The sequence below is a fragment of the Dermacentor albipictus genome, chromosome 2, assembly GCF_038994185.2.
Source record: "Dermacentor albipictus isolate Rhodes 1998 colony chromosome 2, USDA_Dalb.pri_finalv2, whole genome shotgun sequence".
Classification (NCBI taxonomy): Eukaryota; Metazoa; Arthropoda; class Arachnida; order Ixodida; family Ixodidae; genus Dermacentor; species Dermacentor albipictus.
Genome location: NC_091822.1, coordinates 5,270,146 through 5,290,583, shown reverse-complemented (window position 1 = coordinate 5,290,583; position 20,438 = coordinate 5,270,146). Strand labels below are relative to the sequence as shown.

Sequence of the window (20,438 nt, the reverse complement as noted above, 5' to 3'; positions counted from 1 at the left end):
GTGGAGGGAGCACTTCTCTTAAAAGGGGTTTACCTTTTCCGACAAACTCGCTCACTTCTTTACAACAGCAAGTGAAATCAGTGTCTTGGAGAGTAACGAGCGAAATTACACTGGGGCACAATTTATTTTTGGAATGATTTTGCTGTTGCCAACTTTGCCTGCTTCAGAAACTTCTGTGTAGGTTTGCTCAAAGCAAGCACCACTTTGGTGCCACTTGACCATCAGCAGACTTTCGAGTGTTTTCTCACACAGATGAGCGAGACTATGTTCGAGTTTTGTTCACAGTGCTGAATATTCTCTCACATTCAGCACTGCTGCGAGGAATGGAGAGAATACCCAGCATTAAACCCTGAAATTCTGTGGAACCTGAACGATCCGTCTACACTTTGCACGCTTCCTAACCACGACCTCAGCACGTTGCACCTTAGCTCATTCAATATGTTGGCTGGAACCTGATATGCTTGCAAGTTGACAAACTCAATTTCAAGTGCACAGATTGCTTCTTTCGATTCGCCACTCTGCTGGGATAGCATAGCAGGGAATGCCACAACAAAATTACATACGCTGTTGAATAGTTTAAAGAGCTTGGACTTGAGCAACTTCAGCCATCTTGAGATTAAAGTCATCTAGCGGGAATTTATGGCGAATGTAATCGCATGCTGCCATTAACCCTTTCTTTGAAGGTTTTTGCCGTACATGTACGGTGGCGGTTTTCTGTCCCGCAAGGTCTTTGCCGTACGGGTACAGTTTCGACCCTCCGTTTGAAATTTAGCGCCATAATGGTGATGCGTGCTCACTAAGAGGTGCTGTCACCTCGTAGGACTTACAAGAAGCGTTTGAAATTTGTGCTATCTTCTTGGGGAGATAAACAGAACCGATTTCTAGCTTCAGCACGTTGCACAGACTGCGGCAACACTCCTTTTGTGGTTTCGGTTTCGCCGCGTGATTGCAAAGGAGGCGCACGAAACGTCATTGTTCTCTTTGTCGGTACTCTCTTGCAGAGGTGGTGGCAGTTGATTTCTATCTTGATTGGCGCTGCTCTTAGCTTGTATATAACCGCCGCTCGCGAGGTATTCTCGCTCTCAGCGGCAACGCAATTTCGCGGTTTTGTTTTGCCACTCGATCGCAACGGAGGCGCGCGAAACGTGATTTTTTTCTTTGTCAGCCCGCTGTCTCAGGGGCGGCGGAAGTTGATTTCTATCTTGATTGGCGCTGCTCTTATCTTGTTTATCACCGCCGCTCACAAGGTATTCTTGCTCTCTGGGGCAACGCGCTTACGAAAGAGGGTGCATCAGAACTCTGCCCAATGCAGCCGCATGCAGAGAAGATGTCGTGTGCACCAACACAACTCGTCGCGCCAAGAGAAGAACATACACGCATTTTAGGTTTTGCAGACTGCGATAAGGCGCAGTGCGGAGACCCGTGTTTCAAGGAGTACCACACTCTGAAATGTTATTGAACATTTTGCAGTTCTGAGTGATGCGGACACCAAAATACTGTTCCTAATTTTTTTTTTTACTATTTATTCCTGACTTTATACATCTTGTACATTAAGATCTGCGATATAGTAATTTGACCACCTGGGAAAGTTTTTTTTCAAAATAATTCGACCCTCAAAGGGTTAAATCCGACGTACAGCAGAAAACTACTCTCTCTCAATGCAGCTCAGTGTCTCAACCACAGAGTAGGTAGTGCTGCCAATGACTATGTCTTCACCTTTCTGGTTCTCTGCAGCTCCATAGTCAACTTCCAGCAATGAATGACATGCCTTGACAACACCTGGGTGCACAAATCTAGTCAGGAGATCCTCGTAAAGGCGGTTCAGGAGGCCCCTCAGTACATGAATCTGAGGAGCCTGTGCCTGAAGAAGGTAGTTTGCCTTGTCAAAAAGCGGTATAAAATTTTGGACAAAAAGACAGCATGCCCTGTTTAGCTTCAATGATAATAAAACAAGCACTCCTCACGGGTCCTGTGGCTGGCTTCCCCAGAATCCTTGGTACAGTGAAACCTCGTTAAACCGTAGTTGGCCAGAGCTCGGAAAAAGTACATACTAAACAGTAGTACAGTAAAACCTCGTTAAACCGTACCCGCTTAAACAGTAGTTTCGGTTTAAAAGTAGTAAAGTCAATTCCCCGACTCAGCGGCCATTGAACATAATGTATTTTGTATCCGCATAAACCGTACCAGCTTATTGCGTACGCATCGGTTAAAACGTAGCGTTTCCACTTTTCGTCGCGCAAACACGGCGGTGCGTCGTCTCCATCGGGCGGCCCGGCAGAACAACAAGCCTCAGAGATCGGTACAACGGCCTCCAAGCGCCCTGTGCGTTTGCACGTGAAGCCGCATCAACATCAACATCATTTCGACACCGCATGGATGCCGTACCAGAGAGCGTTGTGGCGTCGTGCAAGCGAGGACTCGCGTCATGCCGAAGCTAGGATAAAAAAGATGCCGGGCGCTCAGCATAGAAGAAAAATTAGACATCGTCCGTGCTACCGAACGTGACACGGAAGTCGGCGCTGGCCCGCGATATGGATCTGCTGTTGACTACAGTGTGTGGCATTTGGAATGCGAAGTTGCTCGGCAGCGCTGCTGCGACCGTGAAGAGATATGTCGGCTACGAGGTTCGACTTTTCACCATCGTTGCCGCTGTTGTTTCCGAAGTGTCAACTAGCGACAGTGATGAGGACGACACGGAAAGAGACAGCACGGGCTATTCAGGCCCGACAGTGGCAGAAGCTGCGCGTTACGTCAGCCTCATGAATGCGATCGTGGCAAGGAGAACAGGGGCACGATAACGTAACTATTCCAAACGAAAAGTTTTCCGAACTCCGGCACCCGGCAGTGAAAAAGGCGCCCCGGGACTTATGCAGCCCTACTGCGCGCGTGCACGGAGAATACGTAACGCCAACGAGGAATCTGCCGTGCGAGTGTTTGCCGAGAGGAGGGGGGCTGGCTGAGAAGCTGGCACGCAGCTTCAGTAAGTTTGAGGCCGCTGTCGTCGTGCTAGGCCGCCGCAATATCAAACGAAAATAACATTTACGTCCCGCGAAGTGAATAAATACTGCATGTTTTTCCCCTTTCATGGCACTCTCTCTGAGTTCCGTTTTTGACAGATAAGTGGGCGATCTCATGCTATTTCGCTTAAACAGTACTACCGTTTAGTACGTACTTTTTCCGAGCTCCGGCTGACTACGGTTTAACGAGGTTTCACTGTACAGTCGAACCTCGATATATCGAACAGCGCAGTGATCGCAAAATAGTTCGATATAGCCAGAATTCGATATATAAAATCACGTAGAAAACGCGTCAAAAACTAGCGCAAATCAATCAATGAACCAATCGTGGCGCAATAGATACTTACATGAAGCTTCAAACAAAGTATTTATTTAGTTCGCTGAAAGTACTGAAGCAGCGTAGCCTGCTTCATATTGGCAACCGCGTGCTTGACCACGGCGTCCTCAACATAGTCCAAACAGTCCACAAGAGACAGTCCAGTGAGACAGTCCTTCTATTCTATCCACAGAGACAGTCCTATTGCGCCGCAGTAGCGGCGTACAACGGCCAAAGCAGCTACAGCCTCAGTTGCAGTCGGGAGCGGGGCAACATCAGCGCTTGCTGGATCAGCCTCGGCAGCGTCTTCGTTTGGCCGCTCAGCAGTCACTTCTGCCGCGATCTCCACGTCTGTTAGCTCCGCCACTGTTCCGGTGCTGTCGTCACCGCCAACGAAGTCCAAATGCACATGATGTGTGGCTCAGCACCGACAAAGCGCTCCAACTGGCTCCACGGCCGCCTCGATCATGCGCGCACGGCAGGGCCAAGCCCCGCCGTGCGCGCCTATCTCCATCTCTGGATTGAGGCGGCCGTGCTGGCTCCAAGCCGCCACGTGTGTACGCCGCTACGTTCAAATGGCGCCCTCGGCGCAACCGATATGGGCAGCTGTTGTACGCAGCAGTCTAGAACGCCGATCGCGCCGCCTCTATCTTCGAGAGTGTTGCGGGAAAGCTCGCCTCCTGTCAACAGAGCGCACTTGGTCTGGGGCGGCGGAGTTCGATATATCCATTTTACATCCGGCATGCGATTTTCTATGCGATATAGAAATTGTTCGATATACGCAATAATTCGATATATCCGTGTTCGATATATCGAGGTTTGACTGTACTGCTAAAACCGAAATAGCATGAGATCGCCAGTTACCTGTCGAAAACGGAACTCAGAGAGAGTGCGATGAAAGGGGAAGAAACATGCAGTATCTATTCACTTCGCGCGACGACAGCGGCCTCAAACTTACTGAAGCTGCGTGCCAGCTTTTAAGCCAGCCCCCTCTTCTTGGCAAACACTCGCATGGCAGATTTCTCGTTGGCATTACGTATTCTCCGTGCACGCACGCAGTAATGCTGCAGAAGTCCCGGGGCGCCTTTTCATTGTTTCATTGCCGGGTACCAGAGTTTGGAATACTTTCCGTTTGGTATAGAGTTACGTTATCACGCCTCGTCGCGACGATAGCATTCGTGAGGCTGATGTAACACACAGCTTCTGCCACTGTCGGGCCTGAATCACCCGTGCTGTCACTTTCCTTGACGTCCTCATCACTGTCGCTAGTCGACACTTTGGCGACAACGGCGAAAAGTCGAACCTAATAGCCGACATCTCTTCGCGGTCGCAGCAGCACTGCCGAGCAACTTCTTCGCATTCCAAATGCCACACACCGTAGTCAACAGCAGATCCCTGTCGCGTGCCAGCGCCGACTTCGTGTCACAGTCGATGTCTAATTTTTCTTTTAAGCTGAGCACCCGGCGTCCTTTTTATCCGAGCTTCGGCATGACGCGAGCCCTCGCTTGCACAACGCCACAACATTCTCTGGCAAGGCGTCGAAATTATGTTGATGTTGATGTGGCTTCACGCGCAAATGCACAGGGCGCTTGGAGGTCGTTCCTATCTCTGAGGCTTGTTGTTCTGCCGGGCTGCCCGATGGAAATGACACATGCCGTGTTCGCACAATGAAAAGTGGAAACACTACGTTTTAACCGATGCATACGTTATAAGCTGGTACGGTTTATGCGGATACAAAACACATTATGTTCAATGGCCGCAGAGTCGGGGATCTGACTTTACTACTTCTAAACAAAACTACTGTTTAACCCTTTCGCTGTCACGGACGTACCGGTACGTCATCGTGCTTCCCCCCCACAGTGTCACTGACGTACCGGTATGTTACTCAGTGTATTGAAGAGTACGGCACGGCACGACTGCCACTCCCCACTTTCTCTTTGCTGAGTGGCGCGGTGGCTCCGTGTTCGCTGTATCATGCGTCGCGCGCGTGTGGTTATGGGTTCAAGGGTTGTTCTGCCTTCTCCGCTGGTTTGAAGGTTTTTATTTTTCTTCTGTTGGTGTGCCTGCTACGGGGCGTCAAGTTCAGGCGCACGGGCCAGTTGCCTCTCCGAAAAGAGTGACTCGTTGCTGCTTTCACTCTCTCGCCGCACCCTCGCTTCCCGCTTGCAGCAGTAAACGTAAAGCCCTCTGAACTTTGTTTAGCCTTTTTCCATCTCCCTCTGTCTTCTTGATCACGCAATGTCCCATTGCTCTCCATTGTGCGGGCGACTGAAGGCGCATCCTCCCTGCGCGCGGTTACTTTCGGATGGCTCAGCACGCCGGACCTTCGTCTGCTCATTGGAGCGGTGGCTCAATTCCGATTCAGAATACAAGCCGAGCTCGTATTCGGACTTGGACAGAGTCGCATGCGAGGAAGAGGGTTCCGCATCGTCAGATTCGGATGTTGAACGGATTTTATAGTCAGGCTGCTGATGATGATGTTTACTAACAGCTGCAGAACACTGAAATGTGCATATTGCATTGACTATGTTATTTGTATACCAATCATAATCAAAAATAAATTGCTATGTTCATTCCCTGTTATGCTCGTTCCGTGAAACCAAGCCGACACAGGGGGTGCGTCACGGCCAGAAAGGTACGACAGCGAAAGGGTTAAGCGCGTACGGTTTAACGAGGTTTTGCTGTATAAGCTTCAGTTCTTTTTTTGCTTGAGGTCGAGAATGAGCTCCTTTCCTGTTTAGCACAAGTTGATCGCCGTCGGTGCTTTTTTCCCAAGGCCTGCGGCACTCTTGGAAAGATGTGCAGCAGACTTTGGGGTCAGTGCAGGGTTCTTGGGGGGTTTGTGAGGAAGTTTTCAGAATTTGGTATTACTGTAAAAAACAAGCTCCGCTTCGTTTCAGATTAAAAAAAAAAGCCGAGTAGTGGTTTCCACTGGTCAAGCAGCCTCTTTCCTAACGACAGCCAACGTGTCGGCGAATGCTTAGACGTACTTCTGACCTCGGCATCATGCAGTTTTTGGAATTCTTTATGTTGATATTTCTGTTTCGAGCTTTACTCTAGGTAAAAAAAAAAAAATGGCAACCAAAGCTTCATCAATCTTTACAGGAAGACATGAAGCTCCTTTTAGGGCAGCCAAGTTGATGAGATGGCACGGGCAACCAACCCATATCAAACCTGGTTGAGCCTTTCTCAATACAGTAGAAACACTTTTTCTTGCTGAACATGACACTGGCATTGTCCGAACGCATAGCCAACAGGTTTCCAACAGGCAAATTCCGAGACCATCTCGTCCGTAACCAGATTTGCAATCTTGTGACTCATCGCTTCCCCTTGGATTGTCCTGAGGCAAAGGCGGCAGCTTTCAACTCTACTCATTTCTTTAACCAAATATGTTGCAACAACAGGGTAAGCTATCCTTTTGTTAAACATCCATTTTGTTACTGCAATCCACGGTGATCAAAAATACTTGCTGTTTTAGGGCATCCCGCATTGGCAGACATTTCCCTAACAATTGACGTCAGCGGCCCGACACAATCGCTGACTCAGTGGGATGTTGTGTTCAACTAAAAACACAGTGAAGAGGCATTGTGCACGAATCACACCGAGGTCATTGTTGCTGCGTACAAAACTTGCTGGGCTTGGCTGGCTGTCCGCTGCTCATAAGCATCCCTGATGCTTTTTAGAAGCGACGTGGACCTTGATGTTAGACTTGTCGCCATGCGAGATGTTCACATCACAGGCACATGTGGTGCAGAATCTGAACTTCTCCCCTTTCTTCAACAGCATGAAGCACCGAAATTCTGCCAAACAAATTCAAAGACACTCGGAAGTACTGTCGAGGCTTCGAGCCCACCATTGCACTGTGAAGCTGCTACAGGTTGGAGTCGCACTGCAGTGACTGAAGTTGACTGAAGTCCAAACCCGAAAAAAGGCAACAGGTTTGCGGAGGCACTATCGAGCTTTAGATATGGATTTGTGACCCCCTCGTAGATGACAGAAGTCATTACAACTTTGCAGCTGTCGATAATACCACGCATATGTGATACCACCATTTGTGGCAGCGCAAGGTACCAGGGTGTAGTTTTACTACATTTTCTTTTTTTTTCGAATAAAATGTTTTTAATAAACAAGATTCATAAAATGCTAAGACTGCTCAAAATTCGTACATATTACCGTAAATTTGGAAGTTGGCAGGTATGCCTCTACAAGATACCGCAATGTTCGAGACCAAGGGGCCGTGACGGTAAATAAGTTCTGCGGTCTTACAATGCGGCAACACCACAATAGAGAGCTTTAGTATTGGGGACGCAAGGCGTTGGGGCCCCAAGCGCTTGGGTGCGTTTGCGTACACAAGCAGAAACGTGTTATAGGTTAGCGGCCTCAAACGCAAACCGCAATGAGGTCGCAAGCGCTCACAGCACCACCAACGTCTGATCGTTGCTGCGTTATCATGTTATAAAATATGAAATAAAGCATATGAAGTAAAGTACATTAAACTCTTTTTATTAGAAGCAGTTAATAGAGAGGTTTACAGCGTCCGGTAATCGGGTAAACGCAGGCTGGGACGTTGGGGCGGAGCCATGAACTAGAGCGGCCTGCATGGTGCTGCCACCTGGTGGCGCAAAGCTCAAACAGACAAAAACAGCTTATATTGCAGTAACCAAGTGTATTTTACTTTGCTGCGGGTATAAATTTTTGGCAGCAACACAATTAAGCCAGTGCCGATAATTTACACCAGCAGCGAAGTAGAATAGACTTGGTTACAGCAATATTAGCTGCTTTTGTCAATTTGAGCTTTGCGCCGCCAGGTGGATGCACCAAGCAGGACGCTCCCGTTTATGGCTCTGCCCCAACACCCCAACTGCGTTTATCCGAATACCAGACACGCTAAACCTCTCTAATACACATAAAAACGACGTCTGTCGACACTTGGCGAAAGATTTATTAGATTATCTACCCGCTAGCTACTCGTAAGTTCTCCTACACCGCAAGAGTCACGTGGGTAACGTAACCTCTTAGGGGCAGCGATGTTTTCGGCCGCTCCAACAACCCAAGGACGCAAGTAGACGTAGCGGTCTGCGCATGCGCAGTAACGTCGCCCCTAGTTCTTGCGTACGCAAGCCACTTGCGTCCCCAACACTAAAATTCCCTAAATATTGATTATGAGGCACGCCACAGTGCGGTCTGCGGATAAATTCTGACCACCTGGGACTACTTAACACACACCCAAAGGGTAGTTCTGAACTTAGTGTCACACATTACTCCCCCCCTCTTCTTTGGCTTCTGGATTGGATTGGCGCGGCTCGCTACGTGCTTGCGCGCGCTTTTCCGAGCGCAGATTGGTGTGCGCCTGGTTTCTGCACTAGGCTGTTATGCGATCGCTTTTTCGAGCGCAGATTGCGGAAGTGCAGCGCCGCGGGCCTACCGTGTATGGAAGCGCACAGCAATGCCGGGAAACATTCATACAAAAGCAAAGGGTCAGAAAAGTGCGCTTTATTTTCCATTACTATGTCACACTGGGTAGCGCCGTGCGATCGCTTCTAATAAACGCAGAAACGAGTCCTTGCAGCGCATGTGCCCATTAATCGATGCCCACCATAGCCATATCAGGTGCGACTCGAGAGGAGAGTCACCCTGTAGCCGGCGGAGTCGAGGTAGCGCTTCACCTTCTGCCAGTAGCTTTCGATTTTCTGGGTGTGAGCGCCCGTGATTGGGTCTACAAAGTTCATGCTGTGGTTAACAGCCTCCCATTGCAAATTCAGTCTTGCTCCGTTAGCCCCCACCAAGTTCGGGATGAAGTTGTATGGGGCCCATTCATCACTGTGCATGGTGGTTCCCGGTTCAACGTTGGCTGCAATAATGGGGCCTAGCGTCGCCGCGTCTCGTCGGTCGACCTTGAATAGTCGGAGCTCCCCGGTGGTCACGCAGATCATGCCGAATACCCATGGTCCACGATCTGCAATGCCGCCGTAATTTTGGCGGCTCGGCGGAACGTTGTCGCCCGTCATCAGGCGGCCTCGATTGTATTTTCGCTTGCCGCGAAGGAGGCATTCATCAATTTGCACAATCCTCCCGGGGCCACCGAGTGGGGGTCGCGCCAGCAGCTCGTCCCGCACGACCTCACGAGCGTAGTTCCTCCAGTCGGCGATGACATGGTCCGACAGATGAAGCAAGTCGCCGGTCATCTCCTTCATGAGCCACGTGCCTATGTTTTTGCTCACGCAGTACGTGAGTCAAATCACTTGCCGCCTGCAGTAAGCGACGCTCACTTCGCCTTTTGAAAGCCCAGTGCAAAAAGCAGGCGATCGTGCAAAAGCCTAGTGCAAAAACCAGGCTCACGTCAATCTGCGGTCGAAAAAGCGATCGCATAACAGCCTAGTGCAGAAACCAGGCGCACACCAATCTGCGCTCGGAAAAGCGCGCGCAAGCACGTAGCGAGCCGCGCCAATCCAATCCAGAAGCCAAAAAAGAGGGGGGAAGTAATGTGTGACACTAAGTTCAGAACTACCCACCCAAAGTATGGTTCCGCATGTTGCCATCAAAATGCGGGCGCTCTCGTCCAGAATTCTGTGTGAACTTTATCTCGTTCTGAACTTGAGCTACGAAACAAGATCGGAAAAGTAACTGGGAGTCTACAGCTGCCAGTACACGTGCACAAAGGCCGATACAGCTGTCAGGGTGCAGCGGTTTCCATCACCGGTTAAAAACCCAAATAACAGTCGGAAACCACTTGTATGTGTAAAGCTCGCTACGTTCGTGAATACTACGATCGAGCCTTGTGCCGCGGGGCAAAGCGTTGTATGGCTGCACTCAAAGCGACCACTCGCGCACAGGCGTTTACTTAGAAATCTCGCAGGGAAGGTTCACACGTCAATGTGGCGCTCCCGAGTTGTGAATAGTACTCTATCACAATCGTGTAGTTAAAGCTGCCTGCCAGTTGAATGTCTAATCGAGAGCAACTTACGAATTCTGCCACTTTCATGATGCCGTCCTCGACAGGATGCGTGCAGTCAATGACGAACTTGGTCTGCACTTTCTTCTTCTTGCCCTTGGACTTGGCCTTCGCGGGCCGCTTGACGTTCTTGGCTGGCTGCGTCTGCAAGTGAACGGGATAGACGCATCAATCAGCCGGCAGTCACTTAAGACTAGCGGAGCGACAACGTGGTCGGTCGCGACCACACGCTCGGCGAAATATCCAACCAATGACACGGCTATTTCCCATCGAACATCACACAAGAGACACAAAATCTTAGTCTTAAAAAAAGTGATGGCAAATATCACACAAATATAGCACAAAAGCACTTCTTCTTCGAGAACCGTCACTTACCACGGCCATCTCGGTTGCTGTACACGTTGAGAAAGGCAAGCCATTGGGCAAGCGATAGGAGGGCCGCTCGCGACCATGTACGCCTTCAAAACATTAATTTAATAAACGTAAGAAATATACCACATTTTATTTATACGCATATAATTTTAGCATTAATTTTATATATTTAATAAAATTGTATTTCAAGAAATTGTCTAAATGTATGCAATATTATTAAATGTTTGCAGCGCCCCTGCGATAGCTCTCCTTTCCTAGCAGCGCGGTGAAGTGGCGAGCCTTTGGCGACGACTGCGGCTTCGGTAAATGTCGAGTCGGGGTTAGTGGGGCGAGTGCATCGCGGGTGTGCCGTCGGACGAGGAATGCTGGCCGAAATCGCGAGTTCTGGGAAGCCGTTTTGACAGGCAAGTGGTACAAATGTCTCGCTACTAGAGCGCGATACGCAGCCTTCCCAAGTTCGGTTCCGCGCACACGTCCGGAGCTACCGGCTGATCGTGAGTAGGCGGTGCCTGATGCGAAAACCGGTGCTGCGACTCTGCGGCACGTCAACTCCAAGAAAACCATGGCGGCGGTTCAATCGATGGCGGTGACCCATGGTTTCTAAGCTCGGGACCCTCGCTCCAAATTCTCTGAGCTTGCGATTTACTCGCTCCGAGCGCGTACTCCAAACTGACGCGGCGATGCTAGCAGTCGACGAGTGACCAGCGTGCACACTCACGGCCGGAGCGAAAGCTGGTGAAACCGGAGTGTTTGCGGTGGGTGGGGGGGCGTCTCAGCGTTCCGCCACGAGAGTCGGTACCGCCTACCAGCATAGTGGCTCCAGGGCTCATCCGAAAATTCTGCTATATTTCCTACCATGGGTCTCGCTTGACTAGACGAGTGAATACCCGCGAAATGAGGCGCTCACGGTGCGTCTGTGCAGCCCATACGTGCTCTGCGTTCACCGCACTCCTGGCCGTACGGAACGTAGTGTTCACGCATTTGCGGTTGTTTGTTGCTCGGTGCACGGAAGGACTAGACCTTTGCAAAATGAAAACACGGGAGAAACGACTGAAAACTTGTTCAGTCTAACGCTTACTCTTGTCTGCGAACTACTTTGTGGGTTTCAGTTAAGCCCGAGATTGCCGTCTAACGTGCACTTGCTACCCAGAGTGTTCAGCCTTTCTTGCAACCAGGCTTCACGGGGGCTGCATCGCCGAGTAACCACGATAGTGGAGGCTATTACGCTAGATAAAAGGCTCGCAGTGTGAACGACGGCGTCTTTATTTACGAAGGGTGTATTACGCGCTCGGCATTGCACGAAAAGTTGATCTGTGGGTACGACTTGTTGCTGAGCTGGCCTTGGGAGCAATATACTACATACTTTCGACACCGCCAATGCAAGCTGCACCGTGGCATTTCTGGACCATAGCTCTCTGGGGACCCACGTCTTTAATTCACTAGGGAAGGGCATTGCACCTTGTTCTGCAGAAATGGTTCCTCAGAACTTAGAAGCACACTAATTTTACATGTGCCTGGGATCCACATGCTAAAACATGTGCCCTGCGACTTTGGATTGCATGTAACTGGTATACTATCTCTCCGAAATGTTATCTGAGTGGCACTTCACTACCACTTGCCAAAAAAAAAAGCAGTTGCAACCACACACATTCTTGCATTGCTCTCCACATGGAGTCTTCAATTTGTCTAACTTCATAATCATCTAAAGGGATACTAAAGCAAAACAATAAATCTGTTAAAACTATTATAGCATTGTTTCAGAACCCTGCAAGCAGTCATTCCAAATAGCTTTTTGATTAGAAGTTTCTATAATAAAAGAACTATAATTAATAATAATAATAAAACAATAGTTTATTATAATACTTTCGCACCGAGACCCTGACACTGCTACGTCAGTGTGACGTCAAGGATTCCAAAGTATGTTTTCGTATTTGGGCTATGTTGAGTGAGTAAAGGTTCCTGAAACTTGCCATGTTTAATATTTGGCTCCTTTAGAAGACATGTAGTCAGTCTGTACCGCTATATATTTAAGTAGACCCTAGAAGATGCCATCAAAATCGGTGACGTCATAGCGACCAAGTGCGGGAACTTCAAGGAGGCATCGCCACAAGTCGCTCCTTCTTGCGCTTTTCCTGGATTACCAAGTCTCTTATTGTGGTAGGAGTGGTGTTTTTGGTGTCGTAGAAGGGTAATTTACTGATGCAGAAGAAATCATTTTTCTCTTTAGTGTTCCTTCAAGTTAGCACAAACCTGTCTAAATGTACCTGCTTTTTGCTGTAAAATGTCTCATCATCATCATCAGCCTCGTTGCGCCCACTGCAGTGCAAAGGCCTCTCCCATACTTCTCCAACAACCCCGGTCATGTACTGATTGTGGCCATGTCGTCCCTGCAAACTTCTTAATCTCATCTGGCCACCTAACTTTCTGCCGCCCCCTGCTATGCTTCCCTTCCCTTGGGATCCAGTCCGTAACCCTTAATGACCATCGGTTATCCTCCCTCCTCATTACATGTCCTGCCCATGCCCATTTCTTTTTCTTGATTTCAACTAAGATGTCATTAACTTGCGTTTGTTCCCTCACCCAATCTGCTCTTTTCTTATCCCTTAACGTTACACCCATCATTCTTCTTTCCATAGCTCACTGCGTCGTCCTCAATTTAAGTAGAACCCTTTTCGTAATAAGCCTCCAGGTTTCTGCCCTGTACATGAGTACTGGTAAGACACAGCTATTATACACTTTTCTCTTGAGGGATAATGGCAACCGCCGTGGTTGCTCAGTGGCTATGGTGTTGGGCTGCTGAGCACGAGGTCGCGGGATCGAATCCTGGCCACGGCGGCCGCATTTCGATGGGGGCGAAATGCGAAAACACCCGTGTACTTAGATTTAGGTGCACGTTAAAGATCCCCAGGTGGTCGAAATTTCCGGAGTCCTCCACTACGGCGTGCCTCATAATCAGAAAGTGGTTTTGGTATGTTAAACCTAATAATTAATTGAGGGATAATGGCAACCTGCTGTTCATAATCTGAGAATGCCTGCCAAACGCACCCCAGCCCATTCTTATTCTTCTGTTTATTTCCGTCTCATGATCCGGATCCGCCGTCACTACCTGCCCGAAGTACGTGTATTCCCTTACCACTTCCAATGCCTCGCTACCTATTGTAAATTGTTGTTCTCTTCCAAGACTGTTAAACATTACTTTAGTTTTCTGCAAATAATTTTTAGACCAACTCTTCTGCTTTGCCTCTCCAGGTCAGTGAGCATGCATTGCACTTGGTCCCCTGAGTTACTAAGCAAGGCAATATCATCAGCGAATCGCAAGTTACTAAGGTATTCTCCATTAACTTTTATCCCCAATTCTTCCCAATCTAGGTCTCTGAATACTTCCTGTAAACACGCTGAGAATAGCATTGGAGAGATTGTATCTCCCTGCCTGACGCCTCCATTTGTTGGGATTTTGTTGCTTTCTTTATGGAGGACTACGGTGGCTGTGGAGCTGCTATAGATATCTTTCAGTATTTTTACATATGGCTCGTCTACACCCTGATTCCATAATGCCTCCATGACTGCTGAGGTTTCGACAGAATCAAACGCTTTCTTGTAATCAAGGAAAGCTATATATAAGGGTTGGTTATATTGTGCACATTTCTCTATCACCCGATTGATAGTGTGAATGTGTTCTATTGAGTAGCCTTTACGGAATCCTGCCTGGTCCTTTGCTTGACAGAAGTCTGTGTTCCTGATTCTATTTGCAATTATCTTAGTAAATAGTTTGTAGGCAACTGACAGTAAGCTGATCAGTCTATAATTTTTCAAGTCTTCGGCGTCCCCCTTAGAGTTTCTCACTACATTACCTAGAGGGACATCTGGCGCTGCTGCGCTGCGGTATGCATGGGAATGCCAGTATATTGTGGATTCGGATTGGCATCATTCTCGTAGAGACAGGACACCTTGAAGATGCGCTTGGCAAGTACCGTTCCGTCTGTCACAATGATTCATTTTCTACTAAAACAGCACGTGAAAAGCTGTTTTAGCTTCATTATTACGCGAAAACATGTTTTGTTTAACTATGATCTTGTGTGTACGACTACATGTTACGTAAAAAGTGTCAGCGGGCCGCTAAAGTTGGAGGACAGACGACAAAGTTCACGCTCGCTTTGAAACAGTTGGTCGTCTGTTCTTGCTTTTCTTCGCTTAGTCATGCATTGTGGGTGAGTAAAGATGTAATATGCGTGAATGGAAACATTTTATGAAGATTTTACTTTGAGAACGCGTTATTTGCGTAGCCATATCCATGTTTTAGACGAAGCCTCTTACAACACCAGCCAACACGAGCCTCGCAGACACATATACCGTCATTCCCATGACGGCACGGTGCCCCTTCAAGAAACTCCCATAGACGGTGGCGCCAGATTACCCTCTAGGTGTTGTGGTGAGAAAATCTATGGCGTCCCCTTTCTTATGGGTTAGGAATATGTTAGCGTTCTTCCAAGATTCCGGTACGCTCGAGGTCATGAGGCATTGCGTATACAGGGTGGCCAGTTTCTCTATAACAATCTGCCCACCATCCTTCAACAAATCTGCTGTTACCTGATCCTCCCCAGCTGCCTTCCCCCTTTGCATATCTCCCAAGGCTTTCTTTACTTCTTCCGGCGTTGCCTGTGGGATTTCGAATTCCTCTAGACTATTCTCTTACATTATTGTCATGGGTGCCACTGGTACTGTATAAATATCTATAGAACTCCTCAGCCACTTGAACTATCTCATCCATATTAGTAATGATGTTGCAGGCTTTGTCGCAACGCATACATCTGATTCTTGCCAATTCCTAGTTTCTTCTTCATTGCTTTTAGGCTTCCTCCGTTCCTGAGAGCATGTTCACTTCTATCCATATTATACTTCCTTATGTCAGCTGTCTTACGCTTGATTAACTTCGAAAGTTCTGCCAGTTCTATTCTAGCTGTAGGCTTGGAGGCTTTCATACATTGGCGTTCCTTGATCAGATCTTTTGTCTCCTGCGATAGCTTACTGGTATCCTGTCTAACGGAGTTACTACCGACTTCTATTCCACACTCCTTAATGATGCCCGTAAGATTGTCGTTCATTGTTTCAACACTAAGGTCCTCTTGCTGAGTTAAAGCTGTTCTGTAGGTTGATCCGAAATTGCTCTATTTCCCCTCTTACCGCTAACTCATTGATCGGTACCTTATCTACCAGTTTCTTCCGTTCCCTCCTCAACTCTAGGCTAATTCGAGTTCTTACCATCCTATGGTCACTGCAGCGCACCTTGCCGAGCATGTCCACATCTTGTATGATGCCAGGGTTAGCGATTAGTATAAAGTCTATTTCATTTCTAGTCTCGCCATTCGGGCCTTTCCACGTCCACTTTCGGCTATCTCGCTTGCGGAAGAAGGTATTCATTATCCTCATATTATTCTGTTCCGCAAACTCTACTAATAACTCCCCCCTGAAATTCCTAGTGCCTATGCCATATTCCCCCACTGCCTTGTCTCCAGCCTGCTTTTTGCCTACCTTGGCATTGAAGTCGCCCATCAGTATAGTGTATTTTGTTTTCACTCTGCCCATCGCCGATTCCACGTCTTCATAAAAGCTTTCTACTTCCTGGTCATCATGACTGGATGTAGGGGCGTAGACCTGTTCGACCTTCAATTTTTACCTCTTATTTGGTTTCACAACAAGACCTGCCACCCTCTTGTTATTGCTATAGAATTCTCGTATGTTACCAGCTATATTCTTATTAATCAGGAATCCAACTCCTAGTTCTCGTCTCTTTGCTAAGCCCCGGTAGCACAGGACGTGCCCGCTTTTTAGCACTGTATACGCTTCTTTTGGCCTCCTAACTTCACCGAGCCCTATTGTATCCCATTTACTGCCCTTTAATTCCTCCAATAGCACTGCTAGACTCACCTCACTAGATAACATTCTAGCGTTAAACGTTGCCAGGTTCATATTCCAATGGCGGCCTGTCTGGAGCCAGGGATTCTTAGCACCCTTTACTGTGTCGCAGGTCCGGCCGCCGCCGTGGTCAGTTGCTTCGCAGCTGCTAGAGACTGAGGGCCGGGGTTTGATTGTTGTGTTTATATAGGAGGTTGTGGCCAAGTACTGCACCAGGGTGACCAATCCTGCTCTGGTGAGGGAGTGCGTTACCGGTTCTGGTCACCGGTATCAGGCCACACACCAGGCCTGTATATGCAATTTTTATGAGCACGCGAATTTTTCATTTTTTTATTCCGGTGGAAAATTGCGCGGCACCGGGATTTGAACCACGGAACTCTTGCACGCGAGGCGGGTGTTCTACCTGTACGCCACCGCTGGATCTTTTCAAAATGTCTGCTGTGGTAATAATAAATATTTTATTCACTTCAATTTGTACGTGTTCCAGCCTGCATAAGCATTGCCGCTTGTGTGCGGAGCTGGGCAGCCAGGGTAAGCACATGAAACAACAGCAAGTAAATCATAGTAGAAAAAATAAATAAATGAAGTTCACCAAATACGCAGCAATTGCTTGTGCAACGTAAGAAAAAACAACCAACAGAACAAATGATGGCAAATTTTCCACCGTGCAAACTTCCGTACATGAAATGAAAACATTAAGAACATGGCAAACAGTAAATTACCTCAGTCCATATTATTGTTCAACCAAGGTTGAAGGAACTTCTTAAAGTCTTTCAATCCGGTAATGCTCAGGAAGGAACGTATTTTATTGAAGTAATAAGGAACATAGTAGCTGCGGGTTCTTTTACCATAAGTGGTGGAGATGCGGGGTATGACATACTTTTCAGAATGACGGAGAGGCCATACTTTGATGTTGAAAATTTTAAAGGAGCTGTGAAAGAAATGCTTGTATAATATGTAAAAGATTATTCGCTTGTATACAGGTAGCATGTCAAAATATTCCATGCTGTCTCTGGCCGACTTATCGTGATAGTTGGTTCCATAGGCGAAATTGGTTGCAATTTTGGGCACTGTGCGGTTTAGTGTTTAATTTGTATAAAGATACGGTTCCATAAATTATTATTCCGTATCGTAATATGGACTCTCCCAATTCCTTATATACCAATTTTCTAACCGATGCATCACAAATAGATCTTAGAGTATATATATAAATACTTATATTTGCTACATAACATAAATGTAGGAGCACAAAATCCGGGAAAATGTACATAGCACACAAGTGCTTCTAATATTTGCCCCTCACTTCCCTTTTGAAATGGTCTTGCAGTACAATGCTCTCTGGATGGCACTTTACAATGTCTAATGTGACCAACATTTCTCACTGGGGCTAGTGAGGCGTCCTTTAAGTGCAGTAATAGCAAACTTGGCTATTCTAAAATAAGCTTAAAAAATTATTTTGCACTACAAAACTTCCTGTCATTCTACATAAAAAAGTTAGTATAGATTCATCTAAGAAAAGCATATCAAGACTGAATTTTTCAATAAGTCTAGGAAATTTTTTGTCCATGTTGTAGCAAAATTCGCTCTGGAGGTTTGCAGCGCTGTTTTTGATTGCAGTTATAAAGCTAGCTGGGCGGTTGTAGTGCTGCTTCGTGTCGTGCATAGCGTCATGCTGCTTAGCACGAGGTTATGGGTTTTAATCCTGACTTGTTCTTCTTCTAGGTGTTCCAAGATGATTGGGGGCCTGTTCATTTATAACCACAAGGGAGAGGTTCTCATCTCCCGTGTCTACAGAGATGACATAGGGTGAGTATTGTACTCTGCTGAACCAGTGAGGTAGTTGAGCAACGTTCCGAGTCACACAGCGAGGGATGAGTATGTCGATGTGAAATTGGAGCTAGTTGCACTTAAATTTGAACATTGAGCAAGTTTGTTACTGTGGTGTACACGTAATAGGAATAAAATTTCACATTTTTAGAGTTGTCTCAGTAGCTGCAGCAGCCGCACTTAAATAGTGGCAAAATGCAAAAATCTTCATTTACGAAAAAACCCCAGGTGGTCAAAATTACTTTCGGAGCCAACCACCATGGCGTCCCTCATAGTCCACTTTGCCTTTGCAGCTTCTGAATGTTAAACCTCACAGTTAAGGGAATAGTGAGTAATAATCAAATTTCACCCACTGCTAGCCTCTGACTATGCATCAAGAAGTTCGTATTTTCTGGTATGATCGTTGAAAAGCATATAAAAGATCCGAATTCTTAATTCATGAACTGTTGCCTGTGAATCGTGCCGACTTCCTTTTCTTTCATTTCTTTATCACTAGAGATTGACACAACCTTGGTGTAGATTGCTTAGTTGCTACCCCAGTGGCTTCAATTAATTAGCATTTTCAGGCTTGCCTATGCTTGTACATCTTAAAGATAAAGAACAGTGTTAAACTAGGAGATACTGTCGCTTCTATAATTTATATATATTCTTGCAAGAAGTGTTCAATTATACGGGCCTGACGCCTTCGGTGACGAGAAAATTCGTAGGGCCGCAACATTCATATGGGGACGCATTACCAGCCAAGCTGTTTAGGCTGCGTACATCGGCTGCGCGACTGGCACTCGAGGCACTTTGCCTGTATTCACGAGCTTCTTTCACACTCAGAACTTATTTATGTAGCACATATTGAGCAACAGAAAACTGTATCGGGAGTTTTACATGTCACTCTACAATTTTCTTAATGATACTTTTAATCTAATTGTAATATTTGAGTTGATTAATTAGGGCTGATTATATAATTAGGTAGAATGAAGTAATGAGTATCTCCAAGCGACAACAAACATTACCTTGGTTCTGTCCAGCTACGTGGCATTCGCATATTTTTAAACTCTGGCTAAAGTTGGCTGGGGCACCCTGTATAGTGTTTCCCTTACAACGCCGAATTTATGTGGTTCTGTTTGGACCAAAGATATTAAAACTTATTTTTGGTAGTTGGCAGAGTGCTTGAAGCCCAGTATTACATGGGTCAGCCTGGTATTACACTGTCTTCAGGTTAGGCCCATGCATTCCTTTTCATGCCCTGTGATACAGACGTAAGGCAGCCATGGTACACCCCCCCTCCGGGAAATGCATGCCGAGTATTGCGATATCTCCGGAATCGCCGCACACATTCCTGTCGCCCATACGGGCCAAGGTACGGCCCCTGGGAATGGATGTGGGGGGTGCACGCAGGGGCCGGAGGTAAACAGCTTCGCTCTCATAGCCCCACTGACCAGCCCTGTTCGTGCAGGCGCAATGCAGTGGATGCGTTCCGGGTGAATGTGATCCACGCCCGGCAGCAGGTGCGCAGCCCCGTGACGAACATAGCGCGCACCTCCTTCTTCCACATGAAGCGGGCTAACATCTGGCTGGCTGCAGTGACGCGGCAGAACGTCAATGCGGCCATGGTGTTCGAGTTCTTGCTCAAGATGTGCGAGGTGATGCAGTCCTACTTCGGAAAGATCAGCGAGGAGAACGTCAAGAACAACTTTGTGCTCATCTACGAGCTGCTCGACGAGCTGCTAGACTTTGGATACCCACAGAACACAGACACCGGCATCCTCAAGACTTTCATCACCCAACAGGGGGTCAAGTCGCAGACCAAGGAAGAGCAGAGTCAGATCACTTCACAGGTGGGCTGTCAACACACTTCTGAACCCCCCACCGTAATCAGACAGCTTTTGACAATAGCATAGGTTTACAGAATACAATAGAACCTGATTGATACCATCCCATTTCATACAATTTCCTGGTGGTATTGTTCACAGTCGTGAACCTAAAATAATTACAATAGTTACTCTCCTTTCTTGCAGGTTAATATATTACCGGAAAACAATCTTTC

At 47.4% G+C, this 20,438-nt stretch overlaps 2 protein-coding genes across 2 annotated transcripts in view; one reads left to right on the top strand and one right to left on the bottom strand.

The window, feature by feature from the left end:
• Positions 1 to 11,530, bottom strand: part of LOC139055863 (large ribosomal subunit protein eL22-like) — a 40,954-nt gene extending 29,424 nt beyond the window's left edge. The window contains exons 1-3 of the mRNA XM_070533428.1: positions 11,464 to 11,530; positions 10,661 to 10,743; positions 10,298 to 10,429 (exon numbers count right to left, since the gene is read on the bottom strand). Coding sequence (XP_070389529.1) covers positions 10,298 to 10,429; positions 10,661 to 10,743; positions 11,464 to 11,515 — 267 coding nt within the window. The 5' untranslated portion in view covers positions 11,516 to 11,530. The remainder of the gene's footprint in view (positions 1 to 10,297; positions 10,430 to 10,660; positions 10,744 to 11,463) is intronic.
• AP-2mu (adaptor protein complex 2, mu subunit) overlaps positions 10,904 to 20,438 on the top strand; it is a 72,730-nt gene continuing 63,195 nt past the window's right edge. The window contains exons 1-3 of the mRNA XM_070533427.1: positions 10,904 to 11,061; positions 18,293 to 18,376; positions 19,848 to 20,229. Coding sequence (XP_070389528.1) covers positions 18,303 to 18,376; positions 19,848 to 20,229 — 456 coding nt within the window. The 5' untranslated portion in view covers positions 10,904 to 11,061; positions 18,293 to 18,302. The remainder of the gene's footprint in view (positions 11,062 to 18,292; positions 18,377 to 19,847; positions 20,230 to 20,438) is intronic.